At 38.7% G+C, this 25,860-nt stretch overlaps 3 protein-coding genes and 1 non-coding gene across 7 annotated transcripts; all 4 read right to left on the reverse strand.

The window, feature by feature from the left end:
• Positions 1 to 22: 22 nt before the first annotated feature.
• Positions 23 to 2,931, reverse strand: LOC128540895 (transmembrane protein 238-like). Of its 4 annotated transcripts, XM_053510886.1 has the most exons (4): positions 2,690 to 2,931; positions 2,532 to 2,609; positions 1,084 to 2,439; positions 23 to 875 (listed from the first exon to the last, which is right to left on the reverse strand). In XM_053510886.1, the coding sequence occupies exon 3, from the start codon at positions 1,544 to 1,546 to the stop codon at positions 1,091 to 1,093; it is 456 nt and encodes a 151-aa protein (XP_053366861.1). In that variant the 5' UTR covers positions 1,547 to 2,439; positions 2,532 to 2,609; positions 2,690 to 2,931; the 3' UTR covers positions 23 to 875; positions 1,084 to 1,090. The 4 variants fall into 4 exon arrangements, with proteins under 4 accessions (XP_053366861.1, XP_053366863.1, XP_053366860.1 ...); XM_053510888.1 differs by having other exon boundaries at positions 23 to 872; positions 1,084 to 2,609; XM_053510885.1 differs by having other exon boundaries at positions 1,084 to 2,609.
• Positions 2,932 to 3,269: 338 nt separating this feature from the next.
• rsl1d1 (ribosomal L1 domain containing 1) lies at positions 3,270 to 11,227 on the reverse strand. Its single transcript, XM_053510820.1, has 9 exons — positions 11,149 to 11,227; positions 8,934 to 9,070; positions 8,608 to 8,746; positions 8,108 to 8,256; positions 6,505 to 6,606; positions 6,173 to 6,266; positions 5,935 to 6,060; positions 5,586 to 5,756; positions 3,270 to 3,579 (listed from the first exon to the last, which is right to left on the reverse strand). Exons 1-9 carry the CDS (start codon positions 11,224 to 11,226, stop codon positions 3,439 to 3,441), a joined length of 1,137 nt encoding a protein of 378 aa, XP_053366795.1. The 5' UTR covers position 11,227; the 3' UTR covers positions 3,270 to 3,438.
• Positions 6,340 to 6,467, reverse strand: LOC128541783 (small nucleolar RNA SNORA55). The gene has a single exon (XR_008365655.1). It is a non-coding gene; the product is annotated as a small nucleolar RNA SNORA55 (small nucleolar RNA).
• Positions 11,228 to 14,989: 3,762 nt separating the features above from the next.
• gspt1 (G1 to S phase transition 1) lies at positions 14,990 to 25,770 on the reverse strand. Its single transcript, XM_053511964.1, has 14 exons — positions 25,368 to 25,770; positions 23,723 to 23,764; positions 20,945 to 21,184; positions 20,808 to 20,841; positions 20,625 to 20,702; positions 19,520 to 19,700; positions 19,033 to 19,187; positions 18,760 to 18,900; positions 18,342 to 18,435; positions 17,691 to 17,771; positions 16,823 to 16,996; positions 16,634 to 16,723; positions 16,384 to 16,552; positions 14,990 to 16,054 (listed from the first exon to the last, which is right to left on the reverse strand). Exons 1-14 carry the CDS (start codon positions 25,528 to 25,530, stop codon positions 16,002 to 16,004), a joined length of 1,695 nt encoding a protein of 564 aa, XP_053367939.1. The 5' UTR covers positions 25,531 to 25,770; the 3' UTR covers positions 14,990 to 16,001.
• Positions 25,771 to 25,860: the final 90 nt, after the last annotated feature.

Genomic DNA, 25,860 nt, shown 5'->3' on the forward strand with positions numbered 1-25,860 from the left:
GCTCCATTACAAAGTCTCATGAGGATTTAAGAAGGGTCACAGATTGTTTCTTTAAGTGACATCAACACTGTTTTATTTTAAGATATTTTGTTTTAGCAGAAAAAATGTCCTTTAAATTGTATTCAGCTGACAAAAATTGTCTTGTTCCTATAAACAGTTTAAAAAACACAATATTGTGTTTTCCAGAGTACATCTCAAAAGTGTCTGTCAATCATAAGTATTCATACTCATAGTTCTGTTAAACTATTCTTTTTTCCCAGCTAACTGCAATGCTGATGTTATATTACAATACAGCTTAGTTTGCATAACCTATTTTTTTTTACATTAGATTAACATTACCATATATTGTACAAGAAATAGAATTAGGATTTTTTTAAAAATACATAAAGCCATTTTGTCATGACCGTCTCAGTCATTGTTCTTGATTTGAATAGGAACAGTACAGATATGAGAAGAAAGAGTAAGCAATCAGGTGAAGCAGTTAAAGGTGTGGCTAATCTGACATGTGAAAATGCAAAAGCTAGATAAGGAAAAAGGGAAATGTGAACTTTTGAGCATAATTCGTCTTACTTGTGTTAATGAAAACAAAATATGATTCATGTCAGGGGTTTTTTGTTAAAGGGATAGATTTACCATAATTAAACTTATGTTTGTTGAAATTGAAGTTTCACGTTTATATTTTATTTCATGTGCTATGCGCTTTATCATATAACAAAAATATTCCAGACAATATTGTGTTAAATAGAACATTTATACAGTATTATAAATATGAAACAAAAAAAAAGTCATAAAATTACAAATATATTTCCAACATATTCCAGTCATGTGCTTGCTCGACATGGCACAGCTGTCCAGAGGTTGCCTTCTTCACACTGCTGTGGAAAGAGTTGTGTATTACTGATAACTGATCATTCCTATATTCAGTGCAGTGCAAAGTCTGCAAAGAATGTTGTAAACATTTTGTTTGATTCCATTCACCAACCAGTTGGAGGAGCAGCACAGGTAATGATTAACAGACTACAAAGGAGGCACGATTCCTGAAATAAAGCTAATCACTGGCTGTATGATATCTCTTTTATTTACCTGTGGATCATATGGATAACGGTTCCCTGTTCAGGGAGTTAGATGGTCCCAGTGGCTGCGTGTTTGCATAGGAGATCATGCAGATGTTTGAGCTGTTGCTGGCATTTTGTTGGGAGGTTCCCCTGACAGCACTGCCTCTCCCGCTTCTCCTGAAAGAACCAAGTCCGTTGGAGAGACGAGCCGAGACTTTGCGCACCACTCCAGAAATTCCCTTGGTCCTTTTATACAAAGCGATGTCATCCTCCAGTTCTGCAGGAGGCACCTCGATGTTCCCAGTGTACCAAAACACCCACCAGATAAGGCTGAGGAAAATGACCACGGCTCCAGAGTAGATCAGAAGGTCGTTGAAAAAGATATCCCAGAACACACCAGACATGAGGATCAGGAGTCCTAGTATGTCATGAAATACAGCAAACCAAAACGAGAACTTGCACCGACCCACTCCCTGACCACTTTTCTCCATGTCTACCACGATGTGTTTTTTTTTTCTCCACTAAATATATATTTCTGCTACGAGTGACACAGGTGTTAACGGTACACCGTGCAGTCACTCTGAGGGAAATGCGTTCTGTAAAAGGGTCAAAGTACATTGTAAGGGATAAGCCTTCGGCAAGGATCGACTCAACGAATTACACCTTTATCTTGCCTTATGGTATCATCTTCCACCAGGCGAAGCAGTCATATTTTAATGGATACATTTTAGCAGATGATGATGTATGCACACTTAGAAGCGTGGTTAAAGATGCTCATATCAGGGTCTGAAAACAAAAAAAATCCACTCGACCACTTCTTTAAGAAAAATTTATATTACTGAAAACCATGGAATAAGATCTTTTAGATGGTCAGTCGTTCTTTATGGACGAAACGAAAAGACTGAAAAAACTTGTTCCACCTCTATTTAAACAATATGTACAGGCTACAGTCTCAAATTTAGTTACACTGAACATAAATAAAATGTAATAAACTAAAAACTTCACACATTATGAAACAAAATGTTCTGCTTATCTGACATTTTACACATTTCAACATGATATATATTAACCTCTCTGTGCTTTACGTCTCTATCCTGTATATACATTTTCTGCTTCACAAGTAAATAATTGCTGGTCACCGGATGAACGTCGATCGTCACCATTTCACTCGGTCACACTTGTTCCCTATGAAGCGCGCGGCGCGTCTTCACTCCTCTGCGCCTCAGTTTTTCCCTGATGATCGGTAACAACACAAGTGCAACTGCGATGAACATGATGCCAACAGCCAGACCGACAGGTCCCATGCCACTGGGCACATCAGCCACGCCGAACTCAACCAGCAGACACAACACGATGCCTCCGCATAATACCAGCCCTCCAATAACTGAAAGAATTATAGGTTTATTGTAGTAAGTCCAGAGAGGGGGCTCAGCAGGTACAGGCTCATGCACACAGTAGAAAGGATTCTGAACTAACTCTGCTATCCTCCCGTTGTTCTGTGGACCCTCGGCTCCAGAGGACATCTTGAACAAACCCTGCAAATCTCTGGTGGATCTGAAAAACCATTAATTACATTTTATAATCAAATCCTAAACTAAATTTCACAGCAGCAGTAATGTCCAGTGCACGCTTACCTGTTTATCTACTTTTAGCTTTGATACACAAGTCTTTCCTCCAACACCCGTGCTTAATCTATCTCCAAGCTTTTGGACAGTGTGTTTGGTGTCCACAAAGTGTAACGCCTCACTCGTTGCATTGACTGTAATTAAAGTGAGGGAGGGGCATGATGGTCAACAAATAACGTCTGCCTCCTGTCATGCACAGCAATGTCTTCGCAAAATACACAACGCGAATGCTCTTGGGCTTTCGGACAGCCTGTTAGGGGGATGGAAAGGATGTTTTTTTTTGTACAATTAAAGCAAAAATAATCTTGTTTGCTTCCTGCGAACACAGAAATGAATTTACATATACGCATAGGGGGACTAGACTGACAGCCCTTAACAAGCCGCTGTCAGCTGGATAAAGCGACTGGATAAACAGCAGCTGGTCCAACACAGCCCTGAGGAAAGACGTCACCAAAAGCCGGTAAACCAACACAAGTGCTGTGGATGTACGATGTAGTAATAAATAATGTGGAGACATATCGAGTCAGGAATGAAATTCTGTATATAATCACATCAACAACTGATCACATGCGCGCACACACACACAAAGTAAATGTGTAAACAGTGTTTATTTCTTGTATATCTACACATTTGCTATGTGTAACTATAGCAGTTATGAACAAACACCTATATAAAACATTTACAGAAATGTTGAATGTCTTTGCATTGACAAACATGAATCAGTTGCAAGAAAATAAGTTTTTATGTATACATGCTTTTCAGACAGACACTTTTTTTTGTTTCTTTTGCTGGGCTTTTGGTGTCGCTTTGCTCAGTTTCTTCTGTCCTTGTCTAGGTTTCTGGCCGGTTTTGGTTGCAGCTGGCTTCGGCACTTTCTTTGACCCCTTTCTGGACACAGCCTGCAAAATCAAAATGAAAACTTTAATGCTAATGAATAATATATTATCATCATGACGAAAACTTTAAACAATTTAAGTCCACTAGGGTGTGATAGATATAGAGGGATACACTTTATGGCCCAGTACACACATTGATTTTTTTTTTTTTTCCCCTGCAATTTTGATTTGTGTCAACATCAAAAATTCTGTCAATGAAAAAAAGGAATCTATATATTAAAGTCTAAAAAAAAGGGAACAAATGTACAACTCCCACCACGCTGTTTTAACATAGGAACAACATAGGCCATTTCTGACAACACCAAATTTAATTTTATTTGCCACGTACACAACCACATACAGTGTCTGTCGAAGACTCAAGCCCAAAAGATGGGATATAATAGAAAGATTTCACTACGATGAAAGAAAAATTGAACCAGAAGTATGCAATTAAACTAGAGTTTAAAGATTTTTAATAATAATAATAATAATGAAATAAAATTTAAAAATTCTGGCATGGGATGTAGAAATCTACATACAAGTAGATAATCGATGAAATAAAAGTAGATTAAACGATAATCAAATGAAATTGTTGACTCATTCAGGACATCAGTGGGCTTGACTTTTACATTAAGTGTAAACGCTCTGACGTGCAGATCTTAGGCTTAAAGTGTATTGAGTAATAGCGTGATGGCAAACACCTTCATGAGCAAATGAATTTTCTTAGGAAAAATCTCACTTAGGAGAATCAAATCTCCTAAATGAGATTTTTCACTCTTAACTGCTAGAATCAGAGGGAAAGCGCGGGGTTGTGGGCGAGTTTTGCAAAGCACCACTCACGTTGATGGGGAAGGAGTCATAACTAAAGAGAATGTGCGAATCGAGTTTTTATTTCCACTTCACACACGCACCTTATTGCTGGCTTTTGAGCTCTGCACGCGCATTCTCTCCCTTATGCACACGCACTAATCAGCTATATTCTCCGCAGACACGTGTTCTTTTCTATCAGGAAGTTTATTAAAGACGCCCAACTTTAAATGAAGTGTTCACCTTTATTATCGTGACTCTTAGTTACCAATCAAGATGAGATCAATCGATTAATCCGCTCAATAATCGATAGATTAATCGATTATCAAAATAATCGTTAGTTGCAGCCCTATTTATATATTTACAAAAGTTACAATAAAACAATTTAAATAGAAAGATAAACAATATAGAAATAACAGAGGGCAAAGTGTAAATGTATACTGAAAAGCAAATAAAAATATATAGATATTACACCCACATGACATGCACTATACAGCTCCTGAACCCTTGTGTTTGTCACTATTTAAAACAATAATAAAACTTATGTTTTGCAATATTAAGCCTTTATGTCCTAACTTGCATGCTTTTCTATTCTTTTGATGTAACTCTTGCAGCTTTTGACATTCATGACATCCTGGAATGCACTTCCTATACCTAGTAGATGTTCAAATTTTAAATATAGATTTTTGAAAATGCTGTTGTGTACGGATTTTTATTTCCTTTATTTGGATGGATAAAAACTTTTTTTTTTGCCTTTTCCCCAATTTTCTCCCTAATTTAGTTGTGTCCAACCCTCACCACCTGGCCTGAAGACTATCGCGTATTTCCTCTGAACCACGTAACGCCCGCAAACCACATTTTTTCATACACCGTAAAGGGCGGCGTAACACACTAGGAGGAGAGCGCAATCCGCTCATTCCGCTTGCGTGAGCTCACAGACGCCCCTGATTGGCTGTAGCGCCGTGATTAATGTGGGAGCACTAATTACCTCTCATCCCTCCCTCTGAGAGAGCTCGGCCAATCAGCTCTCTCTAGACCTCCGGCTGTGAGAGGTTACAGCATCACCCGGGAATCAAACTCGCGATCTCCGGATGATAAAGCGAGCACTTTACCACTGTGCCACTCGGAGGCCCAATTTTTAAATAAATGGATAAAAAAAAAAAAGTTTTTAAAACTATTCTTATACATGGACAGGGTCTGTACAAACGGTTTACAGCACTGACCTCAAGCTTGGGCTTTTTGCTAGGAGACTCAATAGGCACCAGTTGAGGAACCTCCTCCTCTTCATCACCACCTCCACACTTGACATCCTTTTCAACTGCTGTTTGTTTATTATCACGACGCTTCTGCTTTAAACCAGATTTCTTTTTGCCCCTCGGCTTGGCCTTGTCCCCCTGTGAATCGAGGGAGACATAATTTCACAAATACGATACAGGGATCTTTTCACTTGGAGAGCACACAACATCCATGAAGGAATTTCCAGGATGGTGCTATATCTAATCGTGGGAACATCTCCATGGCAACTGCAAAAAAAAAAAAAAAAGCAAGCAACTGAAGCATGGAAATACTCGCCTTTGCTAATCGTGCTTTCTTCATCTCCTCCTCCAGGACCGTCAGGTGACTCAGGTCAGAGGTGTAGATGGGAAGAGACACAGAGGTGTGACTTTTCAGGTGGATGATTTTTACGCTTTTTCCTTTCTGTTTAAACAGCCAATTAAAACAAACAATAACATGAGTACATATCCTAAAAGGCTAAAAGGATAAGAATCAGAATCCAGGACACGACAACGCACTTGATGTACAAACTCACCATGCGTAACTTTGTTGAAAAGGTGCCAACAGCTGTAACTATGTTCTCAACAATCTCATCTGTAGTCATTCCCGACTGTCCTATACGCACCGTGCTAACAACAGAAAGGACATCCCAATAAGTAAAACTTTATAGCATTAAAATGCTACAACATTTAAATCAAATGTTTGTGTATCAGAGGTTGTAGGGACGAGCTCCAACAGACAGAGACACATCTGGATACACTCTGAGTCACTCTGGCACCGTGTTAACCCTGATCCAACACCAGGCAGCTGGACAGAGTTTGCTGAAGTGCCGTGGGTTGACGGTAAACAAGGAAACCGTGACTTTACCAACAGGAGCCTTTTTTGTTGACGGTGAGAGTTGTGCCCTGAACGAGTCTATCCAAGTCTCTGGCCATGTTCTTGCTCGTCAGATCGACAGACAAAGGAGCCCTGCAATGCACGACAGAACATTTATATCAAAGAAATACAGTGACTTTACATCAGTTTATATATAGAGAAGACTTCTAGGAGGTAAAACTTTTTACGTTATTGGCACCCGTTAATAGAAAGCACAAAAATATGCTACAATTTAACCTTAATTTTCTTTTCAAACACTGAGACAAAATGAGGGAACGTGGCAACATAGACACATCGCCCACAATCATGAAGAGGAAGAGCGAGGAAAATGATTCAGAAATTTAAATCTTTTTCTACTTCCTGAGTGTACACAACACTTAGTTTACACACATACACGGCTGAGTCAAAAATTATTCGCACTCCAGCAGTAGAATTTATTTTAATTAACGTTTAGACAACACCAAATTCAAGACAAGTATATCATTTTTCTAAATCATCTCCTTGCTTGTCATCAACACACTGTGCCCATCTGGCAACCAGCTTTCATATTCCCTTATTTAATAAAAAAAAAAAAAAAAAAAACATTTTTAGGCTGAGCTCTGAGTCACAAATGCACTTCTACATCAGAAGTTTGTTTGTATTGGGAATTCTTGCCATATCAGCTTCTCAGGCTATTTCATGGCAGATACATATTAAAACATTAAACTAATTTACCTGAACCAATATAACATTATGTTACAATGTAAGGGATTTAAAAGGTTGCAGAAAAAAGTAGTTATTTTTAAAAGTATTAATATTAATAATAAATAAATAAGTAAATATATATATATATATATATATCTATATCACATTATAACATGGCCTTGATCAGAAGAACAAGACTTTACATAAGGTTCTAGGTGCACTCTCGCTAAAAATAGTTTTTCTGGTGTTTGTCTCGTAAAATAGGTTTTCTTAAATTTTGTTCCAGTAGATATTGTTTTCTTATAGTTTTAAAACTTATGTTTATGGTTGGAGTTCATGAGAAGAGAATCTACATCTTTATAGGGCTGCTTTTTACAGGTCAAAGTCTGATGAAGCGAGATTGGGACTATAGGGTTTTTAAGTTTTTCTAGCGTGTCGACAGAAGTGTGTGGACATGTATCCTCGAGCGGGATCACAATGCCCCTGAATAGCAGTCCTGTGCGTTTAGGCTTCAGCTATTCTGTCCTCCTTGTCTTATCTAGCTCCATGGATCAGACTTGCTTGCCTTGGGCCCTGTGCATGGTGGATGTGGCCCACTGGGTCTTCTGGTGCCATTTTATCATCATAGTTCTAATATCAAGTTATTTCTGTTGCATAGGCTTTTCTGTGGAGTCCAATCCCATGAACAGGCTGGACTTCAGTCCCTGTGGGTATGGATGAGCGATGGGTGCCCATGATGCCGTCACCAGTCAACAGTTGGTGATCAAAGTTGTTCAGTTCACTTGGTGGTGGTATTAATGTTATGGCTGATTGGTGTATACAGTGTGTGTGATTTATTGATCTGTAACTGAAATTCTAATCCTATTAAAGCACAAGGAAAAAGTAAACAATGTACAGTAAAACATCTTACTTCTTCCTCTCATAAAAATGTCTCCCAATGTGGGACGGTACCCGACGGCGAATACGTGCGTCTGCCAGGAAGATGTCGAAGTTGCTGAGCAGTTTCCTCTTCGCTTCATAGGGCTTATATTCAGTCTTCAGTACTTTGTAAGGAATCACCTAGCAAAAATATATGAAAGTCAAATATTTTAATATCACATTCATCTATGTCCATTAAAAAGTTCCACTACAACACACCCGATTAAGGAATCAGTACTTAATCAATGACTCGTGTTAGAGCACGGGCATGACAGAAACGTGCAGGTCCTTAGGGCAGGAAGTGAGAACCCTCGGGCAGGGATTGTTCCAGAGGTTGTAGGGACGAGCCCAAACGGTGTCAGAAGCTCGTCTGGATACACTCTGAGTCGATCTCGCACTACTTTTACCCAGATCCACTACTGAAAGAGGACAGGGCTTGCTGGAGCGCTGAGTGATCCCATGTTTCACACTACAAGTAAAAAAAGGCCGTACCTGAGGCATAAACTTGACGCCGCTCTGTGTGAGTAATTTCTTGTAGAACCTTTCTGTCTGATCTGCTGTCATGTTGGGTTCATCCCGTGTGAAGAGGCAAACCTCGACAGAATCGTTGCGGATAGAATGAGGCAGAGGACTGCGAGAATTACAGGACACTGGTTACGATAAATACATTTATTAAAAATACTATGAAAAAAAGAAGTGAACTTTGTTCAGACAGCTAAGAAAACCGTAAATGTTTGCATACTAACACACACAAGCACACAGGTTGTCAATGATATTAAATCAACTTTTGATCTGCAAAAACCCCAGGTGACACCTACATGCGAATGGTCTGCTCTTGTTTGGGGATCTTCCAAAAGGTAATGAGGAGAGAAATGTGTTTCGTTTCGTTGAGAAGAGTCTTCTGGCTTGAGGAGCTCTTCAAAAAAGCCTGCAATGCCTGCACGGCCTTCTTCACCTGCAATGCAAACAGCAGAGCCATTTCATACAGGAGAATAAAATGTCCATTATAGAGTTAAGAATTATTTTTTTTAATCACCAATTTAATACAGACTACATTTAAAAGAATTATTGCACATACGATTAAGATTATTTGCCACATGACAACCTGACAGCACAATGATTTATTTATTATTATTTTTCAAGGGGTCAGAGTCAGCCAGGTTTGGCAATAGTAGAGCTTGAAACCCTGACCTTCTGATCTGCAAACCAAAGCCCTAGGAAACAGGATAATGTCCAAAAACACTTGACCTCAAAGGCTGGTTTATCTTGACCAGTTATAAAAAAAAAAAAAAAGTTTCATGTTCGTAAAAATCGTGCCTGAGTCTCCTGGAAGAGGTGGTCTAGAGAACGATACAGCGCACTCGGCAACGGACTGAATTGGCTATGGAAACCAACCGTACCTGATAAACGGAAGGTTGTGAGGTCATCAGTGCCTCCTGTCACCTTTGAAATCTCCGCCAGTCCACTAATGTGAACGCTGGCCAACTGAGAGAGGGGAGCGATTGTTCCTCGTCACGGTACAAATCATTCGAGCCTAACGTAAAAGTGCTCTTAATCGTTTGAGCCTCCACTGCGCCATAAACAAATGTAAATAATATTTCCTGATAATATTTCCCATAGCTTGATGAATTTTGCAGCAAGAAAACAGACGACCAAACTGGAACACAATAATATTGTTTGAGGAAAGTGTGAGGAAGACATACGCAGTTTGTACAACGACAAACTGGCAGCCAGAAGCGCATTTTGCTTGTTAGTTCAATGTCAGGATTTTACAGGGGTAAGTCAAAAATTATCCGCACTCTGGTTATATTAAAATATCTGTCAGCTTCAGTGTATTATTAGCACTTTCAGTTTAAGGCTACTGTCTCCCCAGTCACTGCTGTGACTAGGAAGGAATAGGGTTTTTTTTGTAGTCTGAGGTTGTATGTGGTGCCAAAATGACTTAAGGAAGAGCATTAACATAAGTGTTTGGATATCTACAGACAAAATTTGGACCAATACTCTAAGGAAGGTAAAAGTTTCTTAAAGAGATTTAGTCCTGGTGACAAGACATGGATTCATCACTACAAGCCTGAGAGTAAACAGAAGAAAATAAAACAAAAACTTCCTTAATCACAGAACAAGAAAAAGTTTAAAAGTCAACCATCAGCTGGAAAATTGATGCTTACAGTTACCTGGGATCCTTAAGGACATGAGGGAACACAAAAACTTGTTGAAAAAGTGTATTGAAGGGGGCTGTTTAAAAAAAAAAATGATGTATTTGTCTTTTCTATAAGTTAATTCAAATAGACTTTACAGTTGGAGTGTGAACTATTTTTGACTCACAGATGTCCAGGTAAGTTTTATTGCTATTGTAGTAATAATACAGTGACAGAGTTGTAGAATTATAAACAGTAGTCATGTGATGTACAGGAGACTCTATTCTCATGTAAGTAAAATGTTTCAATCAGATAAACATCAAAGCTTAATTTTTTGCAAACATTAAACATTGTGTCTAAAGATCAAAAGCAGCTTGTTTGATGAAATGTTGGCCAGATTCTGGAGTTTGCAGTCTGATGTTTCATACTGACTCGAACCTTCTTCCTGCTCTTTATCTCAGGTTATCCAGAAAAAACTCCATGTGAGAACAGATGAGTTACAGACTATAATCTCAGCCGCGTGTCTACAGTCTTAAAGGTGAAGAGAACATCTCCATACAGAAGACCACAGACTCTCCATTCACACAAATAAATATTACTACAACTCTTTTACAAGAGAAAAAACACACACGTGTCACTGTAGTATTACTAAAAAAAAAAAAAAAACAATAAAACCATATAAATACGCACATATAACAATAAATACCTCTTAAGCGTGTATAGGAGCTTGAGCAGCATGATGCTACCTCATTAGCGAGCTAGCTACACGGTCTCATTTCACTTATCCACACTGCTCATGCGCACTTTAACCCCCCAAAAATAATTAACTATAAAAATGTACACTCACGGGATTGTTCACTACATTTCTAAAACCGTGAAATTAAGAGCATAATACCTGAAGAAGGTCTAATGGCACTTGATCTCCTGCTGTTGGCTCCATGGTACACGTGTGTGGTGGAACTCCAATGCGCATGCGCGAGACAGATACTTCCTGTACGCGTCACGTGACGAAAATCGGGATAGAATCATAGGTTTTAAAAAAGGTTTCCAATATTTTACAAAGAACATAAAGCATTACAGCCCCTTACTTTATTTTTATTTTTTTTCATAAATATAAAATTATATAAGATACCACAATACAATACAATACAATACAATATAATATAATATAATATAATATAATATAATATATCAATGGGGAAAATAATTGAAAGCACTGTCGCCTTGCACATCCAGGGTCCAGGTTCGATTCCGATTTTTAAAGAATTTATTTGCAAATTATGGTGGAAAATAAGCAAGATTTCTGGCTCTCACAAACCTGTAACTTCTTCTTTAAGAGGCTTCTCTGTCCTCCACTCCTCAGTATAAAAGACACCTGTCCACAACCTCAAACAGTCACACTCCAAACTCCACGATGTCATATGGTCAGATGAAACCAAAATAGAACTTTGTGTTTGGAAAAAAGAGAATGCTGAGTCGCATCCAACGAACACCATACCTACTGTAAAGCATGGGGGTGGAAACATCATGCTTTGGGACTGTTTTTCTACAAAGGGTCCAGGACGACTGATGCAGGTAAAGGAAAGAAAGAATGGAGCCATGTATCGTGAGATTTTGTGTGAAAACCTCCTTTCATCAGCAAGGGAATTAAAGATGAAATGTGGCTGGGCACGTGGCTCTTTCAGCATGGCAACGAAGGAGTGGCTTCGTAAGAAGCATTTCAAAGTCCTGGAGTGGCCTAGCCAGTTTCCAGATCTCAACCCAGTAAAAAAACTTTGAATGGAGTTGAAAGTCCGTGTTGCCCATCGACATCCCCAAACATCGCTGCTCTAGGGGAGATCTGTGTGAAAACCTTGTAAAGACTTACAGAAAAACGTTGACCTCTGTCATTGCCAAAAAAGGGTAACAAAGTATTGAGATAAAATTTTGTTATTGCCCAAATACTTATTTTCTCACCATAATTTGCAAATAAATTCTTTAAAAATCCTACAATGTGATTTTCTGGATTTTTTTTTTCTTATTTTGTCTCTCACAGTTGAGGTATACAAGTGATGAAAATTAAAGGCTTCTCTCACTTTTTAAGTGGACGAACTTGCACAATTGGTGGCAGGCTAAATACTTTTTTGCCCCACTGTATGTGCGCTACAATGAATTGGCACCCTGTCCAGGGTCTAACCCGCCTTGTGCCCTAAGCATCTCTTAATAGGTTCCAAGCCCCTGCAACCTTGAATACAGGATAAAGCAGTATAGAAGATGAGTGAGTGTTTGCATTTTGTGGTGGTAAAATGCTGCAGTTTATCTATGATGCTACAGGTGTCGTGCTCTAATCTATTCATAAACTGGCAGGCAGCACAGTGTTTGTTTAGACTTGTAACAAAATAAAAAAATAATTAAAAACAAATTATCTGGGACATAAGTTAGTGAAAATTTATCCTTTGGCTTTTAAGGATCAGTGTTGGGCTTACTGCATGTTCGTGAGAACAAATGCAATGGGTTACAGGCCACCTTGGCTGGGAATGTCATTGATGGACATATGGCATTCTTTAAAACGTTTACTGATCCACAAGGCGGGGTACACCCTGTACAGTGTGCCAATCCATTACAGGGCACACTCACAATTTGCCCAATTTGGAATTGTTGTGTATGCTTTTTTATTGTGGGAGAAAACCAGAGTATGCGAGGAACAAAGAACAGAGGAAATTCAAGGAGAATATGCAAACTGCATGTAATGGTTCTCCCGAGTAGTCTATATGTGACAATTAAAACACCCCATGCAATTTGTGTGTTGCTGTAGTATTACGAGATAAAGGCAATAAGAATATAATGTATTTTCCCAAGCCATTTTCATTATGCATCTGCTCGAAAAAAGAGCATACACATTATTACTGCTGGGTTGAAGAAATAATCACTGTCCCTAGATTTAATTCTTGCAGACATGAATGAATATGTAACATTACATGCAGGGCTAGATAAACGCAATATACTTTTCAGCAAATCTTTAATTTAACAAAACGCATTTATTTGAAATAGACCTTCAAGAATTAGTGCTGACTTCTACAACACTTTCAGCCTACAGTCTTACTTATGTAAACATTTATTTGACCACTAGGGGCCGCTCGTGAGCGATACTGCATCTGGAATCTGGGTGGAAATCTTTAACTCAAAAAGATTCTTTATTACAGTTTGATTAAATAAATAATTAAGAATACAGAACGATTTCTTAGTGAAATAAAACTACACATAATCGGTTGCCAAGTGAGGAGTAAAAGTTTAAAATCTCTAACATTGAAAAATGTTCAGCTTCAACGGCAGAACAGGAAGCAGTTAGCAAATTTCAAAATAAAAGTTCGAACAAACGCACATAAATCAAACCTTCAGCAACAGTTTGAATAAATTGGACTTTCAGGGACCTTGCGTTAACATAAAGGCTTCTAAAAATAAAAACCGTAAGCGTCTTGCAATAATCAATGAATATTCCTTTAATGTTATGAGTTCGCTCTCTAAAGTTTCCTGTTACTGGGGCGAGTCAAAAAATATTATATTAAAACTTTTGTTGGCCACACTGTCTTATCAAGGCTTTCTGCTCAAGGCTACCAGTCACTGCTGTGCATGTGTTAACGTGTTACATCAGTTCATTTGTAACTGCAGTGCGAGTAAAAATCAATACTCCAGTGGTGGTTTGAAGAGCACTGTGCAATGATTGTTGTCATGGTTGTGTGGTCTGAGGGTGTACCTGGTGCCGAAACAACTTAGAAGAGAATAAAAACAGAAGCGTTTGGATATCTGCAAACAAAATTTGGACCGATACTCTAAGATAGGTAAAAGTTTCTTAAAGAGAATCATTACTGGTGACGAGGCATGGATTCATCACTAAGAGTCCGAGAGTAAACAGCATGAAAACACCTCAATCGCCAAACAAGAAAAGGTTCAAAAGTCAAACATCAGTCAAAAATCAATGCTTACAGTTTTTTGGGATCCTTAAGGACCAGTATTGGAAAATTTCCCGGAAAAAGGTTTAACAATCAACAGTGCTTGTTACAGTGAGATGCTTATTAAAGAGCTGAAGTCTAAACTCCAGATTAAACGCAGAGGACTGCTATCCAAGGGCGTTGTGATGTTGCATGGCGATGCCCATTCGCACACTTCAGCCCACAGTCGACACTCTGCAAAAACTTTGTTTTGAGGTGTTAAAGTATCCTTCCTATAGTACTGATATCACGCCATCTGAATTTCGCCCGTTTGGTCGCCTAAAAACAGCCGTACGAGGACGAACATTCACTCTTGATGAAGAAGTGAAGAAAGTGGTGCATTCGTGGCCCGCAGCTCAGCCTAAAGCTTGCTGATCACTTTGCAGATGGACATTATAATAAAAAGCAAAGAGATTGTCAAAAGTGATGTCTTTTCTAAAAGTTAATTTAAACACATTTTATAGCCAGTGTGCATAGTTTTCCACTCACCTTCGTGTGTATAATGACATCCTATAACAAAGATACCTGATTAATCATTTCATCATAAAAATGACTTGGGAAATCTTAGGAATGGTGTTCACAGTGGTGCTGGCCCAGCCCCTTACTAAAACACTTTCATCCATCCATTTATTCATCATCTGTATTTAAGCAAAACCTTTTTGAGCAGGGTCTCGGCCCAAAGCCTAAGGATTTAACAGACAAATGTGTGATTAAGGATAAAATGTTCAGAATACAACATGCAGTAAAAAAAACACAAAAAAGATGAAATGATCAATTAATGATTTTATTTTGTTGGATAGTTAATGCTGACATCGCCACAGAAGTATGTAAAACTGGATCAGATGCCAAGTAGTGTGAGAAACTGTAACATCACAGTTCTTTTTTTTTTTTTTAATCCGAGTACAATTTTTAAAGGATAAGCAACGACTAGTTATTGTGTGCATAAGCCTGATCTGGTTTAGTTTTGACTGAAATTGTGCATTTATTTAAAAAAATGCTAGTCATGTACTGAAATGCATGCCCATAGTCCATATCGCAAGTTTTCTGATTTCGAAAAAGACTGAACTAAAGATCTGATCTAGGAGAAGACCAGAAAAATATTAGATATGCAAAAAAAAAAAATCAGACACAACCAGAACTTTAACGTAACTTTGAAAGGCTTCGTACTGTTCCTGTGCTCATGTACTCAAGCAGTCTGAAACGGTACAAACATCTGAAGAGAAGGCAAAAAGTTTGATTACCTTCATGGACCCCATTTCAGAGCAGTGCAGTTGGGGTTAGACTTAATAAATAGATCATCTTCTGTTACAGTGACTCAATTGCAAATATATAATTGGCCAAACAAGCTTGAACCCAGTGAACAATTGTTTTTAGAAAATCCATATGCATCATCAGTTTCAGATTGCTTAAGGACAGTTAACAAAGGAATGGCTTAATCCTTCAATCAAGAGGGCAGTTAAAAAGCCAATAGTCAGTTTGAGCATTGCATCCATTTTTCTCACTGAATACGGGCCTGTGGAAATGGGCTGGCTTTAAAATTGGGCTACATGAGTGGCATAGCTGAGCTCTCAATATGAGAAAGCTGTCACACTGAGCTTTTTTTCTATTATATTGTTCTTCGTAAAACATACTGTCATTTTGATATTGTCCTTTTTCAAATGTTTCTCTTAGTTTTAATCCACAATAAGAGAATGGAGCAGATTGAAGGAATCTGGTTGGAAAGGTCGCTGCACACTTCGTCCTAATCCGCAGTGCAGCAGATCAGTCCTTCTGTGTGGGATCAGTCCTTCTCTGGCACCAACTTCAACACCTTGCCAATGGCAATTGTTTTACCTGCAAAAAGACATGACACATTCATGTACAATTGCATTCCCCTTATACTCAATTTATCATCAAGACTGTCAAAAACACTTAAAATCCAAAATAAGCAAATCAGGATAGGATTCATGAGTCACCACCCGATACGATATTATCCCAATACCTAGGTGCAGATTCAATTCAAATTGCAAATCTTTAAGTATCATCTCTATAAGCCAATATAGTAAAAATATTCTGTATACTGTTAAATCATTTGTATTGTTTTATCTTAATATAATAAACCAATTTCTCACCCAATGTACACAGATTTAATAGACTTACTGTTTCAACTTATAAGATCTTACCCTCATCCCTCAAAGTGAAACGACCCATCTGTGGGAAGTCTTTGAACGTTTCTAAGCAGATCGTTCCTGCCGTTCTAAGACGGGCGATGCACACTTGGTCTTGTTTGACAAAGCGGGGACGTGTCTTGCTCTTCTCTCCGGTCTTCTTGTCCACCAGACAGATTAAGGCCTTTAAACAGAAGTGTTAAGTTAAAATACAGATAAGTATTTTCATTTTCATGAAACAAGGAGAAAGCCACCAGTTCCTTACTGTTATCTGCACTTCCTCTATGCAGGTATGAATGTGAAGGACTGCATTGTAACCTGGACATATAATGGATTTGTGTTCAATAATGACAATCTGTAAAACAAGAAAATAAAAAAATCCATCAAAGACAGGAAACGAGGCAAAACGTAGTTTGAAGCTACTTGTTTAGAAAACAACTAGTCAGCGCGCTACCTGGGCATCAAACGTGCGTCCTGAGTGGCACAGGTTCTCTGCATTGCATAAAATGAAGCCAGGGAGGATCTCCTCTTCTTCGATGCCTTTGAGACGTAGCTTCAGGTTCTCACCTGGCCCTGCGTCATCTGTCTCTACGTCATCGGACAGTAGGCTCAGCACCTCCACAGTGTGCTAGAAAGCAAACCACACATCATATTTGAGACACACAGACATTCTGAACTTTAAAAATATAGAATTTCACTGTTCTTGTGCTTCCCAAAAATAAAAGTCACCATTATATAAAGGTCAAATTATTGGGCTGCATCAACAAAAGGAAACAACTAATGAGATTTGAAATGACTGGAACTGGGTTGAGAACCCTGATAACACATTATCAAAACCTGGAACGATAGTGCTGAGCCATCAACTTTGTGGAAGAAATGTGGTCGGGGGTGGAGACATCACTTAAACACTTGAAGTTGCCTCGTAAAAAAAAAAAAAAAAAAAAAAGGCTATGTTTAGTAGTGAGAGTAAGAGCATTTGCTTACACACACAGCATGATGAGAACTCACAGCTGTGTGGCCTTAGGAAAATTATGTTTTAGTTAGACTCATTAGAAAAAAAGGCTTAAATTTGCTATGGTGCACATTGGACTTTGAAGCAATAGAAAACATGAATGTTCATGTATCATATCAATGGATTTTTCTTCCCTGATGGCACGGCATATTCCAGGACTCAAATAGTGAAAGAGTGGTTCTGGGAGAACGAGGAATCATTTACACCCATGAATTGGCCGCAACATTGTGTGCTGTGATCAAAGCTAAAGATGACTGAATGAAATCTAAGAGTGCTTGACGTTTTTTTCCCCCCCAGAGTATTATCTTACCCTGTTTGGCATCATGATAAGCTGTTGTGCTTTGCCGATAGTCCCTGATTCCAGTTTGCCAAGCACCACAGTGCCCATGTCCTACATAAAAAAAGACAAGAAATGGGATCAAAAGAAAAAAAACGTCTGTAACTGTTGTGTTTGAAAGGCTAATTATTAACTAATAATTAGAGATGCAATTTAACAGACTTTTTTTAATCTTGATTCTGGTTGTATTCACTTAACAGCATAAAAACTGATGAGCTAATAGTTTATAATAGCGTATCACACTAAACTTTTCTATTATTATTTACCACCAGATAATCTCAAAAGAAATTCATTGTGAGTAGTTACATGATAGTAAGAAAGTGACACAAACTTATCCATGACATGGTTTCAGATTTGTTACTGTACGACAATGTTCACTGAAGAAGTACTAACATCTATTACAACTTTCAGAATCAATTTCACTCTCTGAATACTATTACATTTCTAAATAATTGTATAGTCTACTGAATCCTTTTGATTAAAAACATCAGACAAAAAGTAATCAGCAAATTCCAAGAAATTCTAAGCACTTACAGTATACATGAGATCAAGTCTATATAGACTTTTTATTTGTAGTGTAATTAAAGATATTTTATTTGTAGTGTAATTAAAGATAAGTGTTACCCTGTACTTATCTACAATGGGCAATCTGATGGGACCATCACTTGATCGATTGAAGTTTGGCAAGCTGTCCAGATGTGGAATAAATGGTAACCCCCTAAAATGGCAAAGAAATGGGTTACTTGATAAAATTCAATATTATGCCCATTAGTGTAATTTAAAATCATTACAATTAAAAATAATGCATGAGCCTACACTACATCGTCAATACTACTTAAAGGGGGGTGGGGGTGGGCATATGAACTGTAACAAACTATTATTAAATGAATAATAATAATATTATTGAATGAATGACATCACTGGGAATGGATCTGACATGACTTTTGAATGGACAGTGTTTGACTTTGGTTGGAATGCTCAAGAATAAGTTTAGTCTTAATTTACTTTGCTACGGTTCAAGGTCATTGTACGCTTTACTTACGTGTACCAAGGACACATGTCAGAAGATTCCTTCAAGTTGGCTCCTGTCAGTCCAGAGCAGGGCATGAAGTGGATGTCTTTCTTTGGATTAAAGCCCACCTTCTTTAAAAATGGCACTAGTTTCTCTTTACATTCCTCATATCTGTAGAGAAAATGTGTTTTCTAAAATGCCAATAAATTACCATAAATGTAACACTTATGCAATAAACCGAACGTCCATATTCAGATTTTGTCATAATAATAATCTTGCCGTCGACATGAAAACACGGTTTACCTATCCAAGCTCCAGTTTACTGTAGGATCGTCCATTTTGTTGATAAGGACTATCAGGTGTTTGACTCCAGCTGTTTTGGCCAGCATAGCATGCTCGCGGGTCTGACCGCCCTTTTCAAAGCCCGTCTCAAACTCACCCTTTCTGGCAGAAATAACCTGGCAAGACAGGAGAGAAAAAAAAAATCCTATTCTAAACGAGACTAAAAATGGCAAAAAAAAAAAAAAAAAAAATACAAGGTTGAAGAAAGAAAAACACAGAAGACGTGATAACCTTTATAGAGATTACCAAGCCGATAGATAAATCAATAGCCTGCTGCAAAGAACGTGATCAAAACGGCCATTCCTGACATTTTGTTGAAAGAATATTTTCAGCAAACTAACAGAGATTCAGTCTTCACAACAACCTTGATATTTCACCTCCCACACAGCAACAGAAGTATAGCACCAAGCTGTCAGCAGTAAAATATCAAGGATAGCAAGAAACTAACCAGCACTGCCAAGTCGGCTTGTGATGCTCCACCGATCATGTTGGGCACAAAGCTTTTATGGCCCGGGGCATCCAGGATGGTAAAGTGCTTCTTCTCCGTTTCAAAATATGCTCTTCCTACTTCTACTGTTTTCCCCTTGTCTCGCTCTTCCTGGTTTGTGTCTAAAGCCCAAGAGAGATACCTGCAAAGAAAAAAGTTATCCAAATAATATTAAAGCATGTAAATGAGGAAATACAATACACATTTAAACCAGTAAATACAGCATGTATGAGAATATATCTTATATCACATCACTTCACCTGCAAAGAGATGCCAGCAATGTTAATGTGTTAAAAAACGTTATGGCTGATTGATGTCGTTTACTCATTGTCTGTACAGCTTTATCCTGTATACAGGGACGCGGGGGGCCTGAAGACTTAAGGGCACAGGGCGGAATTCACTCTGGATGGGGTATCAATCTATCGCAGGGCGCAAACACACTCATTCAAACACTAAGCGCGATATGGGAACAGCAATTAGCCTAAAATGCATGTATTTGGACTGTGGGAGGAAACCAGAGTACTGGGAGGAAACCCACAGAGAACAGGCAAACTCCATGCACACAGACCTGGGGCGGGAATCAAACGAGGACCCTGGAGGTGGAAGGCGACAGTACTAACCATTAAGCTACCATGATGCCTTCTGATTGATGTATACATTAATATACATTTAACCAAATATAGTAACAGGCAGCGTCGTCTACGACAAAAACAGTTATGTCAGGCCGAGCTCATGCAGTAACTACTGAATCCCCGGATTAGACTGCGGAGTGTCTACAGCGATGGCACAAACAACAGATTACCACACACTCCTTTCGGAGGTACTGATAGCACGCAGGTGTAAGGATCTCCATGCAGGATAGGCTATATAGATAACTAACCTATGTATAAAACAGAAATTCTGTTCGGCCTGCCTGGTGGCTGTGATTAAGATGGCCAGTGTAGCAAATAAAAAATAAATATAAAATAAAGTAAAAAATAAATTTAAAAATAAAATAAAATAATGTAAAAAATAAATAAATAAATAAATAAAAAGTCTGCAAAATGACACAATAAAGCAGTTTTACCATGTCTCCCTGTTCTTTTCTTTTGCTTCCCTTTCGTATTTCTCCAGGGTCCTTTTGTCCACCATGCCGGTCAAATACCTAAAAGAAAAATCTTAGACTTAATGCCTAACATATTACATTTAACAAAATTACTCACTTAATTAAAAGGGTTTAAGGAGAAATGTAAAGCCTGCATTGACTAACATGATTTGTCCACCAATTGTCGACTTGCCAGCATCTAAAAAAAAAAGCCACAATAAGATAAAATGGTGAATCTTGAAACAGCACTAATAATACAAAATTAAATGACTATGCTATGAAGGTACTGTACACTGACGCACCCACATGTCCTATAAACACAACATTAACATGCTCTTTCTTTGGGGCGTCGGGGAGAGGAGGAGGCAGCTTAGGGGTGAGCATTTCCTCATCCTCTTCCATCATCATCTCATCTTGGGCTTCTTCCCTCTCAGGTCCGCTCTCCTCCATAGCCCCGCCTCTTGCCTCCACCTCATCCGAGTCACCCTTCTCCTCCCACGACTCTGCTGTGCCGGTATCTGTTTCTCCGTTTTCCACAGCAGCTAGAGAGACAAAAGAGACATGCATGACATTAAGTTTAAAATGATGATCTTATACGTGTTAGAGCACAGGTTTTGTGGGTTATTCTGCTGTTTCGTGAAACAGAAAATAGTTTCTGCTTCATGATTTGTTATAAAAGTATTCTATATACTCTATATATAGTATATATAAAGAGTATATATACTCTTTTATCATATAAACCTACATACTTAGTCTTGTTACTAAAAAAAAGAAAAAAAGAAAAAACTGAGACCAGAGTAAAAGTGACCAAAATATTCTACATAAACAAACAAAAATTACAGGAACGATGTACAAAGGCATTTGAAATATGCTTCATAATTACAGACTGCCATTTAGCTTGTCTGCACTTTGAGGAGAACTGATCATAAAGCTTTATCTCTGTCAGCAGTGATTCAGAATAATGAAAGAGATAAACGTTCTGGGCTGAAAGACACACCTAACGCTGCATTTCAACCAGTACAGCAGGCCTGTGCGAGTGCGGGTGTTAGGTCATGAGACCACACAGACAGTTAAAAAGCAAATTAGACATCAGGATCAATCATGATGCTTAATTAATAATATAAATGTCATTTTGATTCACATATGCATGGCGGCAAATGTGACAATCGTGAGAAAAGGATGAAGACAGATCACGGAGACAAAGAACACTGTGGCACTGATAAACTGTATAATTACAAACTTCAAATAATCTTTATACTAAATATCTCTAATATGTTAATAAAATCCATTTATTAGATAATTTGGAATAAACGGTATTTCAATTGTCTGGTAACTGGATCCAGACAGCATAACGGATAGGGGGGTTTATTTCATGATTTTTTTCTATAATTTAAGCATGACCAATTCCCAACCCTGAGCCAGTTCTCCTGTTTCAGTACCAACCAGGGAGTGTAAAAGCTATCATATGCTTCCTCACACTTCCCTACCTGAGAGCATATCCCATGCTGCTCTCTTGTACCCCATTATTAACAATCATTTTATACAAATGAAAAAAAATATATATACTCAAAATGCAATGCTTTTTAGAAATTATGGTTGGTTTCCAAAGTAGACTTGCAAAACCAAGAGAGCCGCTTACAAGGTTATGTTGAAGTTGTGCTTCTCACATTGCTGGGAAAGTATAAAGGTACACAGACATATACAGTAACATAAAGACACGACTCTCCAGCCCATGGAAAAATAAAGCCAATTTTTAGGAAGTTCGCTATTAAAAATGCTACCTTTTCTACCAAAGTGAACCAGGTGCTTGTTCATGTCTGGTTCACTTTGGTGGAAAAGGGGTATTGGTCTTCCAATATGGAAAATAATTTTAAGATAATATTCTTATGCTATTTTTAGGGCGAGACGGTGTACACCCTGGACAGGAAGCAAATCCAACATATTGCGTGCATGTGCACACACACACACTATGGGCAATTTGTGAACACCAATTAGCTTAATCTGCATGTCTTTGCACTGTGGGAGGACCTGGAGTACCTGAAGGAAACTGACCAAGCACTGGGAGAACAGGCAAACTTCATGCACGCAGACACCGAAGCGGGAATCGAACCCAAACCCTGAAAGTGCTCGGAAACAGTGCTAACCACTGAGCTGCCATGATTTAATAAATATTCCAATTCAGTATTCTATTTTTTGCAATTTGGTTACAATTTTAAAAACCTCAAGCCTTTAAAATAATAATAAAAAAGTTGTCAAAACTCTACAGTTTTATGCATCAACTTCTGTAATTAAAAGTAGCCCTTTCAATAAACATTAGTTTTCACACTTAACAATACAAACTAACTTGAAATACAAAATTTTAACATTCAACTGAAAATTCAATTAAACAAAAAGGCTAGATTTTCCTGAGCAGCACATATCTCTGTCATTTGCCAAAATTATAATTTTAAACAAACTTAGCAAATAATTCACTCCTACCACATGAGATCTTAATGTGTGAATAGTTTTTTGAGTACCACCTGTAGGATTACAAGGAAAATGTGACATGTCTCAAATGCCTTTAAATTAATGCTTTTAACGTGCATGTTTCAAGACTAATTAGTGCACTTGTTTTTAAACTTGTGTAAGCATGTGTGAGGAGTCAATGTGGCACTACATGAACCGGCACGCAAAAAATTTGTGATTCATAACCGAATCAATTGCCACAAAAAACACTCTCTATTAATCATATTTCTGAAACAGTATTAACAATTGATTATTCTTCTTAGGAATATAATACTGCTGTTTGGGAATGCTTCGGTCCCTGGCTGTTGGTGGAGGAGTTGAGCAGAGAGAGTGAGAGAGAGAGAGAGAGAGAGAGATGGAGTGAAACATGAGCGTGCACAGACTGTTACATGAGCCAAGCTGTACAATCTCCAGCTGGCCTCTATATAGCTGAACTAACACTAATGACAGTATTACACCACCATAACTGGGAGAAATACAAGTACTCTAATTTGCATTTGCTTATTTTTAAATTACCATGAATTCTGTTCACTTTAAATCATCATATAGCTAAAGTTAAATCATACTGTACTTACCTACAGGTTCTGAAATCTCCATGTTCGTAACAGCGTCAGGACCTAAAGAGAGAACAGTACACAGTTTAAACAGTCTGAGACTAAATGATGTAATATCGAGCACAAGATACAAACTGTTGTAGATGATGTTTATTATTCACATATAATGTGTGATTTTACATTAAACACATTTCTTTTCAATTTACAATAAGAACACAATGGACAACTGAATATAATTACATAACTATTGAGAATAATGATTAATTAAACTGATATCACTAAAGACAGTAAATTAGATTTTCATAAATTATTTACTGTTTAACCCAATAATAATTAGAGTTATGAACAGAAAACCACTTTAACAAAAGGTCATACTGATCTGATACTAAAAACCGGTATTCAGGTCTGATTGGCCTGAAACATCAGCCTGGGATCAGATCAGAGTCTGAAAGACACCGTAATGAGGCGCAGTGTGAGACCAGGGCGCCAAAAGAGGACTATATTTAACGTTAAGTTACTTTTCCGCAGTGTAAAGACATTTACAAATTCCCTGTGTTGTATCACCAGGTGTGTGTAAGATATTTGTGTTGACTCCTCCCAAAACCGAAAAAAAAAACCTGCTTAACAATGTCTTACTGATGGCTTACTTCTAGTACAAGTAAGTAACCTGGTTACCCAGATTAACGATATATCTAGTGAACTTCAAAGCATTGGACAACAAGATCTACCAAACGCTTAAATGTGAAAGTAAATGTGATTGTGTCTGTCTGTGGCCTGCAGTGGGTTAGCACCACATTCAGAGTGCCCTCCACTCTGGCACACCAGGGCAGTGGTGGCTCAAACACCCAAATCAGGGCAGTGGTGGCTCAAACACCCAAATCAGGGCAGTGGTGGCTCAAACACTCAAATCAGGGCAGTGGTGGCTCAAACACCCAAATCAGACCCTGCACTCTGACCCCAGCTTCATATATATCCTCACTGAAATTATTTCACTGTGCTGTAATGTACAACCCCCCAAAAAAACACTGACTCTTAATCCAGACTTTGCTCCAGTACATGCAATCAGACAGCAATATAGAGAAAATGGGTGGATCGAATTCATGTGCCAGTAGGCCAGAATGTGCCTGCTGGCACCTCAGTGCTGTGTGTGTGTGCGCGCGCGCTCTGGCACCTCAGTGCTGTGTGTGTGTTGATGGACATAATTGCAACAAAAATCTGGGATGTGGATAGTATTTCTCTTCACTGCTGTTAATATTTGGCTTTTACCTGAACACAGAAAGTCAGTAAACCTAAAGGGTGTTTTATTATAACTAGATGTCTGACTGTGCAGAAGTTCTGACTAACACAGAACCCCAGGTCCACTCAGTTCTCACAGAGCCAGCAGGGGCCATTTCACTAAACAAACCGTAAAGCTTACACGCGTTCAGCTTTATTACTGTCTCAACATTCTAACTAAGCGTTTTATCTCTCTCTCACACACACACACACACTCGTGAGAATACATGCTCTGCGGAGTGTATTTTCATCTCACCGTGTGTACAACACTTGACAGCTGTTCAGCGTGGCAGCTAAGCTAATCCTATCTAAGCTAACCTCACCGCCATGCTATTTCCTCCTCACGTTAGCTGGTTAGCAGTGTGTCGTGGGTCTGTGTGGGGGTGTTTACCGTTGGAGCCGGTGTTTTGAGGAGACACCCTGGGTACGAATGACGGTACAAACTCTGGTGCGTTGACGTTGAGGCCGGTGAAGGCAGCCTGGAGCTCGGTGTCGGCCCGGGCCTCCACGTCGTCCTCCTCCCAGCTCTCCGGCGCAGTGTCTCTCTGGTCCATAGCGAGCTCGAACTACAGCCACAGCCGCACAGAAAGCTCGTCCCCGACACTGCTCTCTTTAACAGCTCCAGATAACTGCGTGTCTGTGTGTGTGTGTGTGTGTGTGAGTGAGTGCGTGTATAGCGGGTTTACGGCATGAAGCCTGCTGCTTTTTCCGCTCCCACAGTGCGGACTCAGATAGCTGACTGCGCCTCAATGCTTCCTGCTTCAGTGATCAGTGTGTGAAGCCAGAAACGATGGAGCACGACCTCAGCAGAGGGACACCAAAACACCAGTCCTCAGAGTCAGCGAGATTACCTTCGAGTATTTGTCTGTTTATTTTATTTTTAT

This window comes from Clarias gariepinus, chromosome 14, assembly GCF_024256425.1.
Source record: "Clarias gariepinus isolate MV-2021 ecotype Netherlands chromosome 14, CGAR_prim_01v2, whole genome shotgun sequence".
Classification (NCBI taxonomy): domain Eukaryota; kingdom Metazoa; phylum Chordata; class Actinopteri; order Siluriformes; family Clariidae; genus Clarias; species Clarias gariepinus.